The 20,717-nt window shown below is 43.7% G+C and overlaps 1 protein-coding gene across 18 annotated transcripts in view; it reads left to right on the forward strand.

The window, feature by feature from the left end:
- The window catches only part of HMBOX1 (homeobox containing 1), a 119,086-nt gene extending 98,713 nt beyond the window's left edge, over positions 1-20,373 (forward strand). For 5 of the 18 annotated variants that reach the window (XM_064508264.1, XM_064508273.1, XM_064508261.1 and 2 more), the window contains 3 exons: positions 1,315-1,409; positions 1,620-1,751; positions 4,997-20,373. In XM_064508264.1, coding sequence (XP_064364334.1) covers positions 1,315-1,409; positions 1,620-1,751; positions 4,997-5,134 — 365 coding nt within the window. In that variant the 3' untranslated portion in view covers positions 5,135-20,373. Of the gene's footprint in view, positions 1-1,314; positions 1,410-1,619; positions 1,752-2,418; positions 2,500-4,996 lie in introns of all 18 variants that reach the window. The other 13 variants (XM_064508272.1, XM_064508274.1, XM_064508278.1 and 10 more) reach the window with 13 other exon arrangements.
- The last annotated feature ends 344 nt before the right edge of the window (positions 20,374-20,717 follow it).

The raw sequence follows: 20,717 nt of genomic DNA on the forward strand, positions 1-20,717 counted from the left end.
ACTACCTTAACATGCAGTTTAAATGAAAAGTGGCTGTTGTGAAGAGCTTTTATGTGGTTGTAAGTTTTCTTGTGTCTGCCTTCCACTGAAATGTGCTTGTTTTTTGAGCCAAAACCTGGGGGTGTCTGTCTTACTGTCATCCCTGAGATCCCACAGGGATCTAAGAGTCCAGATGAGTTGTTTTACATCTCAGATACAGCCACCAGTATCAAAGGTGTTCTGCAAGCCAGCTTCTTATTTCGGTTATACCTGTGCCACCTTATTGCTTTCCATGGGGCAGCACAGTGACAAATGGCTGGAACAAGCTAAACGTATTTATTGATGATCAGGCTAAAACAGAAGTCGCTTCAGAGTTGGCCATGCTGGTTCTGTGCATGAATAGCTCATCGTAAGGAAATTAGAAGGGACTCTGAATTGTGAGGAGTACACCTTCTAATGCGAATAAACATTAGATGTTGTAATGAGAACAAACTTATGTTAGTGGCCGGGATTCAACAAACTTCCATAATGCCTGCAAAATGTTATGTACCTACTTAGATACTGTGCAGAACTGAGTTTGCAATATGTACATGGACAAAAATCCCTATCTGCTTGCTACCCAGTGTTTTTGCAAATGTCAAATTTGTGTTACGCTCTTTTGCTATCTGCTTTAGCAGAGGCTAACGTTCTCTTTGCCACATTTGCCAAGAAGGAGTTTCCTTTTACAGCATTTAAAGTATGTTATTGAAATTTAATCTAGATTTATTTTCAAAAAAATAAAACTTGTCAAAATGGGGGAAAGACAAAGCAAAATTAGTCCAAGGTGGGTGGAGTTCGAGCTGCATCTGTACTTTATGTTATGGGGAGGAGGGGTGCAAAGAGATTTAAAAGAACTAGAGGGAGCTTTCGACACGTGGATCATACTAGAAGATGGAGATACTTGTGTTTTTAAATCCTGTAAGTGCTTTTAAAAATTTCCTCATTTATTTTCAGATGGTCCCCACCCCTCTCGAGTCCTGCTAATCCAAACTCTGTGGGAAGGTCTACAGGGAATGCCTTTGGCATTCCAGTGTGTTAGAAATTAATCTAATTTCTAATCCGACTGGCTGGAAAACAAGGATTCTTACTCACAAATAACCCTGTTAGTTGGCAGAGAAGGCTTTCAGGCAAACTGGTATCTGGACCTGTGCTGCCTTCCCAGATAGTGGAGAGTAAAGGGGAAGAGGCTGGGAAACAATTTTGTTCCTCCTGTTATTACAACTTTTTGAAAAAATGGTTACTTTTAATTATGCTAATGCATCAGATAAATTAGGGATCCATTTGCTTTTTTCGAAGAAGCAGCAATCCTGGAGAGCCATGGAATAGATGTACAGAGTCCCGGCGGTCATTCCAACAGCGACGACGTTGACGGCAACGACTATTCAGAGCAGGTAAGCATTGCCGCTCTGCCGCGCGGCCCCAAAAGGGAGAGTTGACGTGTGACACGTCAAGAGGCCTTCTGCCTCTCGCAAATCAGATGTCTCTTGCTTTTGTTTTGCTTGTATGTAATTGTAATGGGGAAAGTGGAAGAGCACAGCTCCCCTGTTTGAATATGTTGAGAAGCCAGTATTCACCCACATGGATTTATTGTCATACAACAGGACACTTGGCAAGTACGCAATGGGGAGGAGGAGGGAAGATGTTCAGAGGGAGGCAGAGAAGCAGAGAAGGTAGAAGAAGACAGGAGGATCTGCTCCAAACAAGCAAGTTACACCATTCACGCCACACGCAATGTATGAAAAATGTTAGGAGAGTGTTAACTCACCCAGGGCACCACGCATAACCTGAGCTCTCCTTACCCCGGCACTGTCCTAGTTATTCACCCTCACGAAAGGATGTACATACAGGTCTTTAACAGTTGTTCCAATATATCAGGCACCGACATGCTTCCCTGCAAAACTAGGCATGTGTGTCCCTCTTGCATCTTTTATTTCCTTCTGCAAGAAATGTCTTCGTTACAGCCTGGGTTCCAGCTATCGTAAGTTGAGTATCTGGCACCCAGACAAGTACAGCAGTAAGCCCTTGCCCAGTGCACTTTGTAATCCCCTGTGTCAACCTTCCCCAGCGAGATACTGAGCACCCGCCTGCAAGGTGCTGAGCTCCCTCCGCTCTTGTGGAGGTCTGTGGCAGTACCTTTCAGGAGCGTCTCAGGATCAGGCCCCAAGACGCTGACAGACATAGGGTGAAGGGTGGGGGGCAAGGATTTGATAAAATGAAGGTTGACACTTAGTTGGCCCCATGCCTGCTGCGTATTGTTCTGCGACCATGTGCCACTATTTGGATTGTTTACATATTATCTGTCTGTCTTTTTTTCCTTTTTGCATTTTAACTCTTGCCTATTCTCTATTTTTCTTGGTTATTTTTAACCCTTGACAGCAACTTCTTTTTTAAATTCTCTAGCAAAAGAATACCCCTTCCCGCACTCTGAGCCCTCACCTACCCTAAAGTTGGTGACCCTTCCTCCACACACCTTCCTGACAGGTATTGCACCCCCTTCCCAATTTTCCCTCAGGTGTCAGTGTTGGCCAACCCCATCAGGGATGTGTGTGCTTGACACCAGTGGACTTGTTGAACGATTCCTTTGCTTGGTTCTGGTTTTGATATTAGCTGTGTTCGGTGCTACGCCCAGCATCTGGGGTGGGCTGGTTGGTTTTAATTGACTTGTTTGGGAGAAATTGGTAGGTCTCCTTCTGTAAGAGCTGCTGGTGGCGCGTGCTAGCAACAGAGCATCCTGGAATGAGTCCCTAGCAGACTTGGCTGTGGCCCAGTACGACAGATACCTGGCAGAGGCATTCCCAGCCGCTCCTCTTCTGATGGGTATTTAGGCCCTTTTTGTAGGTCATCACCAGGAGATTTGGTGGAACCAACCTTCAGCTAGCTGTAGATGATGAGAGTCTGCTCTGAGACTGTTGTCAGATGTTTTGAAACTGCTGCCGAGCACAGTTAATTCCTTGTCAATCAGATCCGGGAACTGAATACTCAGATGAGGTGTTACTTAGACTCCCAAACTATATTTTTCTTTTGTGTGTTATCCAAAATTCTTTGAAAAGAAGAATAAAATAAATATTAACATTTTAAAAATCTTTGTTTAGAGTCCTTAAACATTACTTTTCTCAGTAATCTAGCTAGGCTCCTCTATGAAGTATAATTAGGTATTATAAGTGAAGCGAATTAAATGGCAAGCTCTCCTGAAGACCATTTAACATCCCGTAGCTGTTAAAACCGTAAATTCTGTTTTCTACAGCAGCATTTAAACTCTAGGTAAGCTTTAAAACACAAAGTTCACCCAAATACTAATGAAGTGACTAAAACTCCAGAAGGCAGAACTTTGTTTCTTACAATTTCTTGCCATGGTAAGGATTACTCAAAGGACCTTGGAGTGTGTGCGCACATTTAGCGTTGTGTGTGCACATCACAGTATTTGCCCTATATTCATTTTAAATGGATGGATTCCTTTAACCTCAGGGTCCTGGCTTTTCTGTCCCTCTCAGCATTTGCCGCTTGCCATCTTAATTTAAAAATGTATATTATGTTGCCAGTTCATCACTTAATGGCTGTTGGAAAAGTGATAAATGTTTATCATTTCATTTCTGAAAAATAAAAAAATCGCAAGATCATGGTGTGGTAAGTATTAGTACCCCATTTTAAAGAGGGGTGAACACCTTGATTTTGCCCAAGGTCCCAGAAGAATCTATGTGACAGCAGGGATTACAATTTGGGTATTACTGGTTCTCATTCTTATTATTTTGAACCAGGCCCTCTTTCTGGTGTAGGACCCAAAACACATGTCCTTCCCTATAATGCTTCTGCTAGATTAGTCAGACCTTTTGGTCTGATGTAGTACGGCCGTTACGCACCTGCAGAAGGTAGCCCTTCTTGTTCATTGATTTTAACGGTTTCAGTGCAGTCCAGCAGCAGCAAGGTGTCCTAGTTTTATTTCTGCTTGCCAAACATCACAGCCATCAGCGCAATGGTCCTCTAACAGCTGAGAGACTTTGCTCTTTAGAAAATAGACCTGAAGAAACATATGACGCTTAGTTCAGTGGACTCGAGAACCTGGCAAATGTTCACCTAGCTCTTTGAATTTTGGTAGGTCCAGTCCCTAAAATCATCGCACTGTTTTTCATAGCAGTCTAGGAGGTTTTCATGCTGGACTGCCTGTAAGTTTTTCCCTATAGCTATGTGAATTTAATATCTCCATAGGATCCCGACTCTCATTTTTGATAGCTATTAGTAGACTAATGTTCTATGAATTTGTCCAGCCTCCTTTTTAAAGCCATTTTTACTTCTGGCTTACGTAAAAATCAGTGAATCCCACACCTGAACTGTCTGAAGTGAAGAGACTCTTCTGTTGATGCTTTGAAATTTATTATCTAATAATTTCAGCAAATGTCCTTCCTTATTAGATTGTGAGAAGTAGTGAATAATTGCTCTCTACTTACCATACCACCCCTCAGCCATTTCTTTTCCAAGCTAAGTAATCCTAGTCTGTTTAGTCTCTCCTCATATGGAAGCCATCCCATGCCTGCTCATCTTGGTTGCCCTTCTCTGTACCTTTTCTAGTTCTATTATGTCTTTTTTTAAGATGGGATGACCAGAACTGTGTACAGTATGCAAAATGTAAGCATAAGCATGCACTTGTGCAGTGGGTGATGATTCCTATCTGAGCTAGGTTTTCTGTCATACGTTGTGTATCACTTTTCTCTGTATAATTTAATGTTTTCCTGAGAATACTCACCCCCTCAAATTTATATCTCTTGCAGTTTGGGTATGCCACCCCTTGCCCCACTTACCTTAGTCTGCACAGTGAGGGAAATCAGTCTCAAAGCGATTTTGTAAATTCTTTCCACTTTCTACCCCGTATTGAATGTGTAATTTGCTGCCCTTAGCCCATTATTTTATGCGATAGTTTTATTCAGCTGGATTCTCTACTTGTGGAGTAACGGTGCTTCTTTTTTTCTCCTTTCTGCATACGCAGGATGACAGCACTAGCCATAGTGACCATCAGGACCCCATTTCATTAGCCGTGGAAATGGCAGCGGTAAACCACACCATCTTGGCATTGGCCCGGCAAGGAGCCAACGAGATCAAGACAGAGGCTCTAGACGACGACTGATGCAGAGAAGGGGGAGGGTCAAAGCAAGAAGTAACTTAGTTTTAGACGTAGCACCTTAGCAGACTTTCCTCGGTCCTTAATATGTGTTCTTACAGTATAACTTTGCAGTTTCTTGTACGTCAGTTAGCTGTTAGGGTCTTGTTCTGTGAAGATGGCATGGTGCCCTCAGCCTTTGCATATACTCTCTCAGTATTAATTCCCAATAAATAATCAATCAACCAACCAACCTCCCTCTCCCAGCCCCAGTGGCTAGAAAAATCTTGCTGCTCTGTCTTAGCATTCAAAGTGCTTCCAGGTATTTTAGACAGCCCTCAATTACAAGTCTTAGGCTACACTTAAAACCTTGGATACCCGTAGACATCGTGTAAAAATAGTCTGTACGCTTTTCCTTCTCTGAGACTGAAAGGATGCAAGCTGAGGTAGTGGCACAGGGTCGATGGACACCAGATTGGGAGTATCAACAGAGAGTAAAAAGAACACTAGAAACCCCACTTCAGCCTGGGAATAAATGATTTCCAGCTGCAATAAGCCGTGCCTCACTGGTCATACAGTGACTTGATATACTTTTGGGTGCTGTGCTGAGAATGTCCATTGGAAACACATTCACATATTTCGGTTGATGTTCACATATTCAACACAGACATCCTCTACTCTCACAAGCTGCGTGGCTTAGTGGATAAGTACTGCCTTCTGCCTCTGGGACCATGATTGAAGCCCAGCCCGGGATCATATGAAAAATGAGCTGAATGTCTAATGGACAACAGTCCACTTCTCAAAACCACTATTCATTATTTGGCATGGCTAGCAGTGCCTGCTCAGAAGAGGTCTAGACTCTATTGATCTGTCATTAACAATTTCACGTTTTATTCTTCCTCTCACCTTTTCTGTCCCCTCCCTACTTCCCTCCCCACTTTGCCACTTTCAAAAAGCAATGTTTTCCAGGAAGGTAATAAGGTCATAAAATGGGTGAGTGAATTTTTACAAATCTGTGTATAACTAATGCCTACATCCTGACTAGCCTGAAAGATTATCGGAGACCTTTTGCACCTGACCTTTGCTAATTAACCATCATAGCATAAATATTCTCCTAAATATGGACTTTTGGGTTTGTTTAAAGGCAGGAGGATCTCTTACCTGAGAAATGGGGTGTGAATGTTTTGTGTTCTCTTTACTCTGTCCTTGTTAAGATGTGAGAAAGCTATACTGCTACGAGCAATTTAATTAATAATTGGAAGCCATACTGATAATGGATGTGGTAATATTTGTAAAGCAAACCTACTTTAAGTAGCAGAAACTAATGGAATTGTTTTCCTTGATCATATGTAGCACTTTTGTTACTTTTTTCTTAAAGATATTTATATTTGATAAGTCTTTTTTTTATCATTTGAGAATTCAAAATACCAAACAGCAAACTTGCATTACAGAGTCACCCTGCGATCACCTTGTCATCTAGTATCTAAATGATGAACTGTGTGTGCATCTAAGAAAATTACATCTGCTGGCATTGTGTGGAAATGATCTCCTGGCATCCTGATAAAATGATATGTTGCTGCCGGTAAGAGGAAACATTTCAATGGAAACAGCACGGGAAGTGTTAGAGACGGGCAGGACTGTGTTACATTAAAAAAAGGAGAAAACTATGGAAATTTTTGTATGCGGGTATATAAAAAATTTCCATAGTATTTCCACAACATTCCATTTTATCTTCCCCATTTGTGTGGGAATAGCTTAAGAGGGGAAAATAGCTCGGCTCGGAAGGATGGGTTTCCTTTTTCTCCTGTGCACTTGTAAAGGTGGAGGGAAAGAGGGGAAGTTGCTATGCCGTGGTTTGTTCGCGTCCCTCCTCCCTTCCTCGCGCTTAACTATCAGATAGCATTGCGAACTCTTAAAATGTGGCTCCTCAGCAGGTTTTTAGCCAGCCTAAACCCCTTCAAGGCATAGGCTAACTAGATCATCTTCACATCTGTTAATCTTGTGAAAATTGCTTAGGTAAGTGTGGAGGAGATTTTGTGCTTTCGGAGGGCACAGAGTTGGCACCTCTTTGTCTCTGTACCTTCGAAGATATATAGGTAGGGCTTGGCCCCGTCTTTCATTTATGGATTTCATTGGAAAATTTATGTGCTTTCCTCAGATATAGATCACTGGAGCAGAATGAAGCCGTCCTTTTCTGTTTTATTGCATTTCTTGAGTAGGCAAATTTGTAAGTAGCATCAGGACAGACTCAGGAAAGAAAGAAATTGGATCAGCTACCATTGCACCATTGCAGGTTGGGGGTTTTTTTTAGTGTGTGTACGAGGAGTGTTTTGGTACTAAGGAGTGAAAGGAAGGGGAGAGCTTTTATTTCTATTTTTGCACAGCAGAATGATCGAGCAAACTATAGCCTTAGTGGAATTTTACCTACTTATTCATACTACAGTCACACACCAAGCTGACAAGCAACATCCACGATTTATTGTAAGGAGATTTTAATAATCGATGGCCTCTTTATGTTGGGATTGCCACCACCATTTGTTCTGGCTGTTTCATTTTAAAAAGAACAGACTCAAACTGTTGGACAGCTGCAATTTTAAAAGAATTATTGCTTACTACAGCATCTTAAAAAAAAAAAAAAAAAGTCATTTCTAGCATTGCCTTTTTAAAGCAATAGGGAAGAATAGAAATAGTGCTAAAATGTCTAGATCCTGAATATTGGTCCATTTGATGCAAGATCAAAGTAACACCACTAAAATTGTATATTTATGCCATCTAATATAGAATAAGCTGGCCTTAATTCAGTCAGTCACTGTCAGATAGCTGCTGGTCTCATAATGCATCAGTATCCAGCATGAAGGTTAAACGGATAAAACACTTGCAAACGTTTGGAGATTGGCAGATCCTCCTCGGCTGTAGATTCCTGGTAAACAGCAGTTTGTCGCTCTCCTCTTCTCAGCAGAGAAAATAACAAAACTGGGGGATCAGTCGTGCAAAGCAAACGACACTTAGTTCCATGGTGTGTTTTTGTTTTTTTCACCCGGCTTTGCCCCTATCCATTTTGGCTTTTCTTTGGCCACCAAGAGGTACGAGGAAGGAGTGAGACTTTGACTGTCATCAGGATGCTGACGGCAGCTTATTTCCTTTATTCTGGAAGTTCATAATGACCATTCGCAGTTGACTAATAACTTTCTGGTTTGATGTGAATGAGCTTGAATGGAGCAAACACTGGTGTGATGGTGTCAGGAGAAACGCTCCCGATCTTGAGTAGCTGCGAGAGTTGGTGGAGTGAGTGTCCTGGAGCTTAGCCGTTGTTCTCGGTGTGTTTCCGCAGTATGGAAGTCCTCTTTGTGTTTCTGTCTCTGGATTTTTATGAAAGTGGAGCCTCTTTTTTGTAGCATTGCAATACGGTAGCAACTTATTGTAACCAGTCTGAAATTATTGCAATTTGTTCTCGTGTGTGTTCCATTGAAATGGATCTGGTTGCAGACTGGAGCTACCTGTTGGTTCTGTGAATAGCGACGAAAATATTCAAGATACTCCTCCTCTGTGATGTGCACAGATTGCGTTTAACTTTGTAGAGTAAGTTCTGGTTGTTATTTTGTGGCTCATAATGTCCTTAGTACTTGAGTCATTGTCTCTCACCATCTTTTTAAAACAACAATTTCTACCTCCGCTTCCTTTTTTATATTGTTTTGAATTCTCCCTGTCTTTTTCCTAAAGTGTGAGATCCCAGATGCTTGCGAAAGCTCAATTAGCTGATGAAAATAAATAAACATAGCAACAAGCAGGCATATTATTCTTTGCTGCCCCAGAGTTGTAGAGACATCTTCTAATACCCTACGAACATGCGTGTTGTTAGAGCGTAATTCCATTACTTATATATTGAACATGAACGAGTTGACCGTGAATCAGCAGCACACTCTTGCAGCAATTAAGGCTAACAACGTATGGGGCTGCATTAGGAAGAGCAGTCAGCAGGTCAGGGGAAGTGAGTAGTGCCCTCTGTTCATCATTGGTGAGACCACATCTGGAGTACTGTGTCCAGTTTTGGACCAACAGCAGGAAGTCCATCGTAGGGCCACCGCTGGCTGGTGCACGTGCCCGGCAATGAGACGCGGAGAGAGCTGCGTTTGCTCAGACTGGCTCTGGGGAGGATCTTATTTTGGTCTTCAGCTGTCTCACGGGTGGTTTAAGAGAAAAGAGAGCCAGGCTGTCAGAGGTGTGTAGCAAACGATGGCAGGCAACGGGCACAAGTTGCATTAAGGAAAATTCCAGGTGAATCTAAAGAAAAAAAATGTTCACGCTGAGGGTGCTCAAACAGTGGAACCGTGGCCCAGAAAGGCAATGGGAAAACCAACTGGATGAGGTTGGGGGCTGGCGTAGAGACCCCCCGAGGTCCCTTCCAACCCAAATTATTCTACAATTCTGCACGTACCTGCTCAGGTCAAGAAGGTGTTTTCTAGTTCTGATCTATAAATGTTGACCTGTTTAAAGATATTCTGTTAAATTTTTTTTGTTATTTTACCTATTCATAAAATTCCTATTCATGTTATTTTGCCTGTTCTCCCATAAGACGTGAGCTTTATTTGCAGAGTCTGGCTCCAAGTTCCAATCAAGCCATAAGTAATAAATTTCCTAAATTATCTGCTCTGTTTCTGTAGTTCTTCAGGGAATTGTGAATTATTCTATTTGTTTCATTGGCTAACATCAAATTGATCGAGTTTTCTGTGTTTTCAAAACATCTGTGCTGCAGCTCAGTTTTAGCCTTCGTTTGAGTGGTTTTTGCATTGTCTTGCTGCTGTGAGTGGAACTTTAAAAACATCACATAGGGGAACATATTAGTGGTAAAACTGTAGCTAATTTAAACCCGGTGGTGACTATTATGATAAGCTTGTTTGGTTTGAGAAATCCTTAATTGTGGATTATCAGAAGCTGGAAGCTGGCAAAGAGACACGTTATACTTGCTTGGATTCTCATCTTCGTTCTGCAAGTCTCTTCTCTTGGGCACTGCTAGAGAAAAACGTACTGAACCAGACAGATTTCAGGTCCGATTTGGATGTTTTTTTGAGGGGAAATCACGATTTGACAATATAGGATGGCATTGGATGAGTTAGTATCCCAAATGGTCCATCCCGCCTTCGAAGTGCAGAGGAACGTGGAGATGAGTTCACTAAGATTTTTCGGTTCCCCTATGCGATATAAAAGCTTTTCCCTCACAGTGCGATGCTGTTTGCAAAGAAATAAAATGAAAGCATCCTGCTGGCCTTCCTCCAGGGCCGTTGGGTCACTCCGAGCAGCAACCTTAGGCGTTTTTGTTGAAATAAGCTTTGCTCTTTCTTCAGCCAGGGCTTCCCACCCAAGTAGCTCTTGCGTTCCTGGAAGTTATTTTGCCTGGTAATAGTATTTTGATCAAAGTCTTAAGCTTGTAGGCAATAATCTTGAGCTCAGTGTAGCGTTTATGATCTGGCAGGAATCTTTCTTGGCAGGATTGGTCTTGCAAACTGTGTTACATGCCGGTGACCTAACGCATATTCATTCTTATGAGACAGCTGTAGGGTTTTCTGTGTTTTAATGCCTTTTAGTCGCAGTCGTCCGGGTCGTATCGTGAGCCTGGCTTAATTTAGGGGAATTTTGTGAAGTCGGGCGTTTTCACTGTGATTTCTTGGAAGGCAAAGTCGATGGCCTGACCGAAAGTCCCTTGCAGTTCCCAAGGAGATGAACCGTGGAGATGTTTCAGGATAAAACATTCCCCCTTAGGCTTTTGTGCAGCTGGGATATTTACTCAGGATTTTGAATCTATTGGCCAACAGGCATTTGGCAAGCCGAAAAGCATAGCCCTAAATCTCTCCTTTTAGTTTCTATTAGTGTTGTCGGATTTATGGGATTTAAACTGCCCAATTAAAGATAACACACGTTAATGAAGAAAAGAGGCATTCTAGAGATGGCAGCTATAAATTAGAATTTAAAATACACAAAAATTATTTTTCTCCTTTGCAAGAAACGTGTTAGTAACTAGAAAAGTGGACTTGGTCATTTTGAGGACTGTCAACAGATGACAGCATTTTGATGTTGGTTTTTGTCCAGCAAATATAAATAAATCAAATAAGTGAAAATATTCTCGGTGGCACCAGTGAAACAGAGGTGTGAGGAGATGAATCCAAATGTCTGAGTTGTTGTTTATCCCTAACCTTGGCCTTAGGTTTTATAACTCCGAAGCAGCTCAGAATTGCTTGTCCATGCCTGATTTCACGAAGCCGTCTATCAAACGTACGTGAAGCCGTAGCTCAGATGGGATTGACACAATTACAATAATCAGTACAAAACTACGCTGTTTTCGTTGAGCTGCTTCTGCCACACACTCTTTAGGAAAATCCACATCATACTTGGGTTTGTACTTACTGGAAAAAGTAACTAAAAAGATTTTGCCGTTTCAAGGTATCTCTTAGTCCGTGATGTCTGCCACGTGCCACGTGCCCGTCAGTGTGGTATCCAGGAGATTATATTGGCAGCTTAAGTCATGGATATAGGAAAGGACTTGCCGTTTGGGATGGGAAAAACCCACAGAACATCTTTAAATGCCCCTTTTTTGATCCAGAAGCTAACTCATGGGTGACTGCTGCAGCGTCGTGCTCTTCCCTGTTCTTTCTAGTGAGCTTTGGAGTCCTCTGGCCAACAGCTTAGGCACGAGTGAGCTGATACCACTGAACTGCAGTGAACTGCGTAATGGGCCTTTGCTGTTTCCGTATGTCCAGTGCATCTCGCGCTCAGCTGGTTTGGCACGATGCTCTCCCCGGGCCATTTATTCTCTCTTCCCTCCTTTATTAAATGCAAGCGGCTGTATTCTGCTCATCAAAACATACGGCACAGTTCTGCGAAATCTTTTCAAAACGTAGCCAGAGTAACTGGGTTGGGTAGCATAAATGCATAGGAGCATGGCAGTGAGAGGAATGGCAGCTCTTTTGAGTGACTGGGTGTCCTCCTGACATGTAATTAGCTGCTTTAGAAAGATGGGGATTGGCATGGTCATAATTAAAAGGATTTCTGTCTTTTCTGTGATTGAAAACAGAAGATCTTCCGCCCCCTAATTCCCTTTAATACCAGTGTTATTAGTGACACTTGGAACAGCTACTCTGTAAACTTAAATAATGACCTGTTCCTAATGGCAACTTGCAACAGCAGAGCCTGAAACTGGATTTAGTTTCTATGCAAAGCTGCTTCTCTTCCTGTTTTGTTTTTGGGTTTTTTTTTTTTTTTTTTTTTTTTTTTTTTTTTTTGCTCGAGTATCTATTGCTTCTCAGTGAGTTTCAGAAACAAAACTAACGTTTAGTTCTGTGCGAAAGCGTCATTACAGGTTACGCAGCGCTCCGGTTTAGTTCTTGCTTCGTTGCTTGGTTGTAGCGGCGTTGTAGGACAGAAGATGAGCCATGGTCCGGGACTCCGTTGCGTTCCTCGCCCTGGGTTTTCAGCCTGCCCGCGGGTAGAGAGGGCAGATTGCACCGTTAGCCTCCAGCTCCCGCTGCACGCGGAGAATGTAACTAGCTCTGCTTGACCACTGCAGGTTATTTTCTGTGGACTCTTCGTTTTGGAAGCCTTAGCAGCAGTTGTTGTCCCATGCAGAGCTGTATTGTCCAAAGCCATCTACTGCTCGCGTGGTGCGGTCTTCTGAGTTAGCCCACCTCTTCCTTAAGAAATCACAAAGTTGCCTGCACCTGGATAGTTTGCTGGACACTATGCTTGCTGTCCTAACCACACAACGGGACGGGATATATGGTGGTGACCTAAAATAACATCGTGATCTTTCTGTGATATGTTGCTAGATGCTGAAGAACTACCTGTCGTAGGGCGTTATGTGCCTTTCCAGTGTATGCTTATGCGAGAAACGTTATCTGCTGATTAATCTTGAACACAGCAGAGCCTGTCCTCCGTTTTTGCCCTTCAACTTCTTGACCATTTTTTTCCATAGTGCTGTTCTCTTGCTGTGATTACTCATTAGAGGAGTTTATGAAGCTTCTTAGCGTGGAAAGATGTATTTATAGTCTCTTAGTCAAATTTAGGAAAATTAGCAGGTACCTAACTCCAGCTGATTTGCAAAAGAAGTTACGAGTTTAACTTACTGAGTCACTTCTTTAAATCCTCCAGTTACCTTCCAGCTTCCTTGTACTGAAATACTTGTGTAAATCTCATCCCTTTTCACTGTGGATCCGCACAGACCTGCCGGTCACGGGTACTTCCGTTCTTCCAGCACCGCTGCCACTGGTGGTACTACCCTCACAGTACCGATGGTAGGAACTTCTTCTCTAGGATAGAAATTTTTAGATATTAACTCATTGCTGCTGTCGTTGGCCTCAATTCAGCGTCCTATACTTCTCTCCCCACCCCTTCTCCTTAACTAATTAGTGTCTTCCATGTTATGGCAAGATGGCATATGTAGCTTAAATAACACACCTCTCTAATTAAGAGGTTGACTTTAGCTTTCTGAGATATATTTTACATCACTTGAGATTTAAAAATACATTTTACTTACAACAGTTTCCATCAAGTCGCTCAAGGAGGGCAAAGAGATAATGAAAATAAATTATTAATTAAATCTCTCTCACCCAATATATTCCATTAAGAATATTAAGAAAATACCCCATTCCTCAAAGCTCATCTGACTTCTGCGATGCTTATTTTTTAAGTCTGCCTGCTGATAAAGTTGCTGCTCTCTCTCTTTGACAGGATTGTAGTGACAGCACGGAAAGTGTCCTTCAAGAGCTAGCCAGAGCCAGGGACTTGGAATATTGACTCACCGATCAGGTTTTCCTCTACCAGAGGGCAAGGCATTGCATTTGTGCATTATGATGAGTAAGCAGATCTTTTGGAGCCCAAAATGACATAGCTTTTCCCTTGGCAAGTCCAAGCTGCCTTTAGATCAAAAGGTTTGATGTATTTTTGGAGTGGAAAAGAGCATCTCGCCTTTTTGCAGTGGGTGGAGTGGTCTCGGTTTAGGTGGAACGACAGTGGATTCAGAGAGGCAAAGTGAAGAACTGACAGGTTGCCGAGAAAAAACAGCTGCATTGCACAAAATACGTAACGACTAATTGAGAAGGGTAAACATTTAATCCTAGATACTTTATTGCTGAGACACTTGAAGCAGCTTATTAAATGCTCCAAAATCTCCGGCGTGTATTTCTTTTTGCCACCACATCTTTGTGGCGCACCATCTAGCATTGTAAAGTACGTTTAGGCCTCGTTACTGGAATTTGGGACGTGATTCTGTACCATCTGCAGAGGTAGCTGTCTGTTGGGTTAGCTAAGCACTTAAGTCTTCGCGCCCAGCTGCTTGTCGGGCAGTAGCAGTTCAATTCTGCACCTCTTCCTTCCTTTGGAGCTCTTTTAAGTCACAGAAGCTGTGTGCTGCTGCGTCTCTAGGGGTTTGGAGGCAAGAAAAGCTATCTGAGCTTAGGGAGGAGATCCACCCATTTGTAGAGCTTCCAGATTTTTTATCAGTTGAGAATCTGCCCCTAGATTTCAACAAAACTCAATTAGTTTGTGCTGGGATTTGTAGCACAAGCAGGAACAAAACAGTCTTTGTGTTGCCTTGTCGGTAGTTCAGTGACGTGAGCTTGGAAATGAGGCAGCTGATTAGGAAACGTGAAGGAATCAATGTGGACATTCAGAAGGTATCTTCAAATGCGTGGAAAGAAATTTATTCCGTTAATGTTTATAAATCTGTCGGATACAAATGGTAAAATTTGTAAAGACTTAGGCGGAAAAGGCAGACATTTTCAATTAGGTAGGGTAGGCGTTGGGGGGGGGTTTCTTGTCGTTGTTTTTTTTGCATTTGGAAGGGCAGGATGGTTCATTCATCCCACAGGATGGAGCAGACAGCGTAGGAAGTTTGCATCACAAGTATGGGAGCCCGTACGGTATGCAGGGTCTCCGCGAAGGTGAGAGCCTGGTCCCTTCTGGCCTTAATTCTTAAACTCTGATTCCAAAGAGGTAGACTTGTCTTTTAATTTTACAGTAGTATCTGATAAGTTGTAGTGATGTAAGTCCTCGAGGGGTTCTCTGCAGTAAGAACTTCTTGCAAGTGCGACTGTCCACTGGAGAACATATTGTGCCTTATGTCTCTAAGCAACGTGAAGTTCCACTTATGTATGATAAATATCTTTTTACACTTTATACTTCTGCCATAGTGGGAATCAAACAAATGTAGTTTTGATAATCGGTGGTCTGTGCATGCTGCCATGTTTCTTAGATTTGCTTCGGTCTCTTACAGATTCAGTCTACCTATTCTGCCGACCTGAAGATACCTACCTAAATGCCAGTCAGTGCTGAGCAGCTAAGATAGCGATAGGACAGCATTATTCCATTCATGTTATTTTTGCTTTGTATGTAAAAATAAAACAACCCCAAAGCCCAGGTCTAAATTTCAAATCCTGAATTCTGTGTTGCTTTTCACCATATTAGACATTGGGGTACATGAATTCCAGGTGTTAAGGGTACTTTGCATTGGTTTTTTACTACTACCAGAGCACGTTTAACATAAAAATCATGTAACGTGGAAAAACAAATCTGATCAGTCATGAGCGTTTCCTTGCAGCTGCAGTGCCTCAAGCAACGATTTTTGCAGATAGTTTTATCAGGAGCCAGAGTGCTTCAAAAATTATCCTGGCCACCAGAACTCCTCCTGCTAAACCGACGTCTCCTCTTGAGATTACTTGTTACACTGAGCCTCTGTTTCCTTGAAGGGAGTCCAGACACGTGTTTTGAGCTATACCTCCTTCAGCTGCTCTGAGCCATTCATTTTCCTCCGAAGCTGCTTCTTGTGGGTACAGAATTTGTCACGTAAGCGATTTTCCCAAACTGTAATGCTCTTTCTTTGGAGAAGTTGTTGTTTTTGTCTTTTGTCCAAGCTCACTCGCACCTTGGTAATCCTATTTTGCCTGGTTTACCAGTGATTTTCTTATACTGAAGTGCTCTGACCTGAACCCAGTGTTCATAAGGTCTAAATAAGTGATGTATGTTCTTTCCATCCTAACAAGAAAGTGATCTGTACAGCCCAGTGTAGTACTGAATTTTAGATTTGGTTCAGAATATTGTGATATTATATTATGAATTAAATCCTTTGAGCTTTCTGCTAGCCAAAAGACATAGGGTTTTTTCCATACGGTTAGTTAATAGCGTTTCTCCTTCCCCTTGCCTCCCTCGGTTTATGTAGTTTTAAAGCTTAGATTAGCAAATCAGGGAAATAGTAACTTTTAAGTGTAATTTTTTTTATTAATACCTGGATTGTCTCTTTATTAACTGGTTACTGGGATGACTAGTGCTGGGCTTTGCACTTCAACAGATATTCAGTGACAGTCTAGCAAGTCGTTTGCAAAAATACAGGTATGTCACGGATACGGCAGCCCTTGAAAGCAGCTGAATTTGACATTTCTTGCACACAATTATAGTGCTCAGGTTTATCCGTGTGATGAGTTGTCTGTCAATGGTTGTTTGCTGCCTGTCCCGCTCGCGTTAGCGTTAACTCACTGCTTTCCGTGCCCTTTCTCCCTTCTTGCGGCCTGCAGTGACTTCTGCCCTTTTAATTCTGGTCCTTCTTGCTCTCTCCACTTCTCGTGCTTCTTTCTCCCTAGGGCAGGCACTTCTCTACCTTCACAGCCTCCAGCATTTATGGTTGGACATTTTTTAATTCCTTTCATAGTGCTTCGGTCCAAGTCAACACATTCCCCTTTCCTTTTGCCTAGTAGATGGTGCTGTATCCATTGCCTACTTGAAGTCTGGATATATATTGTCTGCAGTGAAATACAAGTAAGAAATATTTTAGAGTCCACTCTGACCATATTAAAAAAAATCATCTCCTAAATCCAGTCAAATTACAGCAGGTTCTTTGCTTGCAGACTCCTGTGTGAAATAATGTAGTTCCAAGGTCTTGGACCATGGTTAACGGAGAGGGACAAGGTAGTAGTGTTTTTTTCCCTTTAATTTTATATTTTCTTGCTCGCACTTAGTATTGGACGCTGTCTTAACCCATGCAGTTGGTTAGGGCAGTGTCGCTTGGCCTTTTAACGTGGGGGGTTTGGCCAGGATGGTGTAGACTTGCATCTAAGGAGGCCGTGTCCTGGCCAGGGTTGTCCGTTCACCCAGGGCGCGGGAGCTCGTTTTGCAGCCAGAGTAGCGTTGTGATTTTTTAGATTGTTTTTAGATGTGACGATGATGGGGAAAAACTTGGACTGAAACCACGTTTCCAAATAGGTAGGATAAGGAAAATAGCGTTTGGATGTTGAGCTACCCATCTTGAGATATTATCCACTGCGCTCTTTCTCTTGGCTTCTGAATTAAATGTAGATGTTCATCTTATGACTTGTGCCCACTTGAAGATTATGAGTTGTTTTGAGCTTCCCTGGGGTCCGAGCCCCGTCCGTTCGTTGGAGAGGAACAGATTTGCTGGTTGGAATATAAACTCGAGAGCAGAAACCCCGGCGTAGCTGAGCAGCCGTTCTGGCGAAGGGTGATGGATCCAAGTGAGTTGTGTCCGTGGGGAATGCCGTTTTGACCGGCTGGTTGACCAGCCAGCCAGCCTTGGCTGGCTCCCCCTTGGTCTTCGCGCTCTTCCCAAAGCTCGCGAAAGCCCGGGAAGTGCGAGATATGTGCAGTACTTCTTTTATTTTTTTTTTTTTTCCTTAGTGTCAATTTAAAAAGTGCCTAAGTGAGTAACAGGACTCCAGGGTGAGCTGGAGGAATAGGATTTTAGACCTCGTTCCCCTCTTAAGGAAAGAGCCCTCCCCGCGGTCCTTCTGCACGCAGAGTCCGGCCGGGAAGAAACCTCCGCTCTTCCCTGTGCCCCCCATCCCACCGCTCCGTTTCCAGCCCCGAATTTTATCGGTGGGGAACGTCTTAACTTTCTTGGCCATCTCCGATTCAGGACAGAGGGGACGGAGGGGGGAGCAGATTTGGTAGGAAGCTGCCCCTCGGGTTGCAGCCGCGAGGAGCTTGGTGCATCCATCCGTGTCAGCCCGCAGCTCCGACTCTGGGTCCAATACACGTATTTAACCACCCCTTTTCGGAAACGCGGAGGCGGTTTCTTCCTCTATTCATAATTATTTCTAGGCTTAGAGTAGTGGCGCCTGCTCGAGATTTTGTCAAAGTAACGTAACTAGGGGCAGGCGGTTATAATTTTGTAAACATACCTGAGAATTTTATCTGGGTAAAAAAAAAAATTGAAAAATAGATATCAGTGCTAGTTTAAGCAAAAATTGCATTAAAGGAGGATTTCTTCTGACCACATTAAAAGGAAATAAAATAACAGAACACTATTAAGATGTATTAGTCCCACTTAAAGGGTCCCGAAAATGAAAGCAATCCATCTGTAGGTGTTTTATTTTTCATTAGTAACAACATGTTGTTTTCACTCTGACAACTTAGTACCGCCGGAGCCGGGGGAGCCTCGGGAGCAGCTCTCGGCGGGGAAGCCGAGGGCCGTCTCCTCCGCAGGGAAGAGCGCGGTAGCTTGCCGGGTGCGCGCGGGCGGCGATCGAAGGGGAACCTGCTGCTGGTGGGACTCGAGTGGCTGCGGAGCCCGGGGGGGCCCCTTGGAGATGCCTTTTTTACCGGGGATCATTTTTTTCCCCCCCTCAAAGCGATTGTCAATAGGCCGCGGTTGGGATTGGAAAGCGATTTAACGCGGGTGTTGCAGACCTAGGAGGGAAGGGACAGCGGGGCAGTGTCGGAGGCACGAAACAGAGAGCTGGGAGCCCGGACGGACGCCGATCCGCCCCGGGAAGGGACCCCGCGAAATCCGCCCCCGTCTCGTCTGCCTTAAGTGTCCTGCACACCTCGAGAGGTGACCATGGCGTCCGCGAGCCCTGCCTTCACCCCCTTCTTCTTTCTTTGCATTAGCACTAGCGCGCGCACGCACACACACACACACACACACACACACACACACACACACACACTGGAATGTATATCCCCCCTTCCCTCCCCACGTCCTCTTGACCTGGTCCTTGCTGTAGCCACCACCGACTCCTCTTGCAAATTGGATGCTGCTTTAAATGTGAAAACAAATGTTCAAGAAGCTATAAAAAAAACCTGAATGAAAGCTAAAGCTGAATTTATAAAGCCTTGTTGCATATGAGCCAAAAGTGCAAAAAGCTCTATATAATGAACTAACCTGCCACTCATATAAATATAAATATATATAAATATATTAAAATCAGACTGTTCTACAAAATTGTGTATTTGTATTTTTGTGTACGTACAATTTTCTGCTAAGCAGAAGGAGGATGTAGTATAGGATGATGTGAGAAGAGATTTTGTTTAATCATATTTCTTTGTTACTTATTTTTGTTAACATCCAGATGCCTGTCTTTGTCTTATGTGTATGACACTGTTCGAAAGATGCAGCCTCCCTCTCCCGCCGGCGCAGCGAAGCCGCCTCCGGCTCGGCCGATGCCGCCGTTGTTGCGCCAGGGCTGCTCGCTCGAAGGCTGCCGGCAACGGGCTCGTCGTGCCGCCGCTCCCGACGGTAATGTCAACTCGGCCGCGGTCCCTTTGCTCTCGGCCCGAAATATCGGGGGGAGAAAAGGCCGCCGGGCCGAGCCAGGGGGTTAAACCTGGGGTTAGGACGCTGCTGGGGAGCGAATCTCAGGCAGCGCCGCCCCAGAGGGCCGGGAGCCTCTCGTGCTGGGCCGCGCTTGCCGTAAAGACATCGATTTTTAAGAGGAACGCCCCAAAATCTTCTGCAAATCGTTGCCTTTACGGACAAGCCCGGGGCTTTGCCATGAGTGGAGCAGAGCCGAGGCTGAGCTCCCCGCGTGCCGCCTTCCCTCGGCGGCCGGTACCACGAGCCCACGACGTACCAACCGCTTCCCTTGCATCCTTTGCTCACTTTTTTATTTTATTTTAATTTTCTTTTTGGTTTGTTTTTAATTCCCGACATTCAGTTTGACCCGCGTTTCGGCCCCGGGAGAGCGACGCTGCATCTTTCCACGTAGGGCTCATATTTATAACGATGTGTAATGACTGTAGCAAAAGTCCTTGTTTCTATATGTGAATGGACAGAGAAACAAGTGCTCTATTGTATTGATTAAAATAGTTAAAATGAGTCCTGTATCATTGTATCTCCTATTCTGGATTAGTGCCTTTTGGACAGTAGACTGTTCTGTAATTAAAATGTAGTATAACTGCTTTTTTGTACAGTTTTGTTTTAATAAAACTTTTTTTTAATTTGTGTTTATTTTAGTATTGTACCTATTAGAAAATAAAACCGTATAACTCAACACCGCTGGCTTTCTGCTCGACTCCTTTGCGGGAAACGCGGCCAGGGGCCGCGAAAGCCCACGAGCGGCTTCAGCCGTGAAACGCGGCAGCGAGCTCGAAGGGAAGCGCGGCTGGTCAAAGGCAGGTTAATGTGAAGGAAAGTGGCGGTGGGGGGAGTCGGCTTTAGTTTTTGAAGCTTTTTCTTTTTTCCCCTCGGTGCTTTTAAAACCGGCGCTGGCTGCAGCTGCCTGCCTGGCGCAGGGAGGCTGTGAGCAAAGTGACAGTGCTTCAAAGGGCGCTGGGGGGGGGGGGGGGAGCAGCAGCATTTTTTTTTTTCAGCAGGTAAAACATGAAAGGCATGTGG

The sequence above is a fragment of the Dromaius novaehollandiae genome, chromosome 3, assembly GCF_036370855.1.
Source record: "Dromaius novaehollandiae isolate bDroNov1 chromosome 3, bDroNov1.hap1, whole genome shotgun sequence".
Classification (NCBI taxonomy): domain Eukaryota; kingdom Metazoa; phylum Chordata; class Aves; order Casuariiformes; family Dromaiidae; genus Dromaius; species Dromaius novaehollandiae.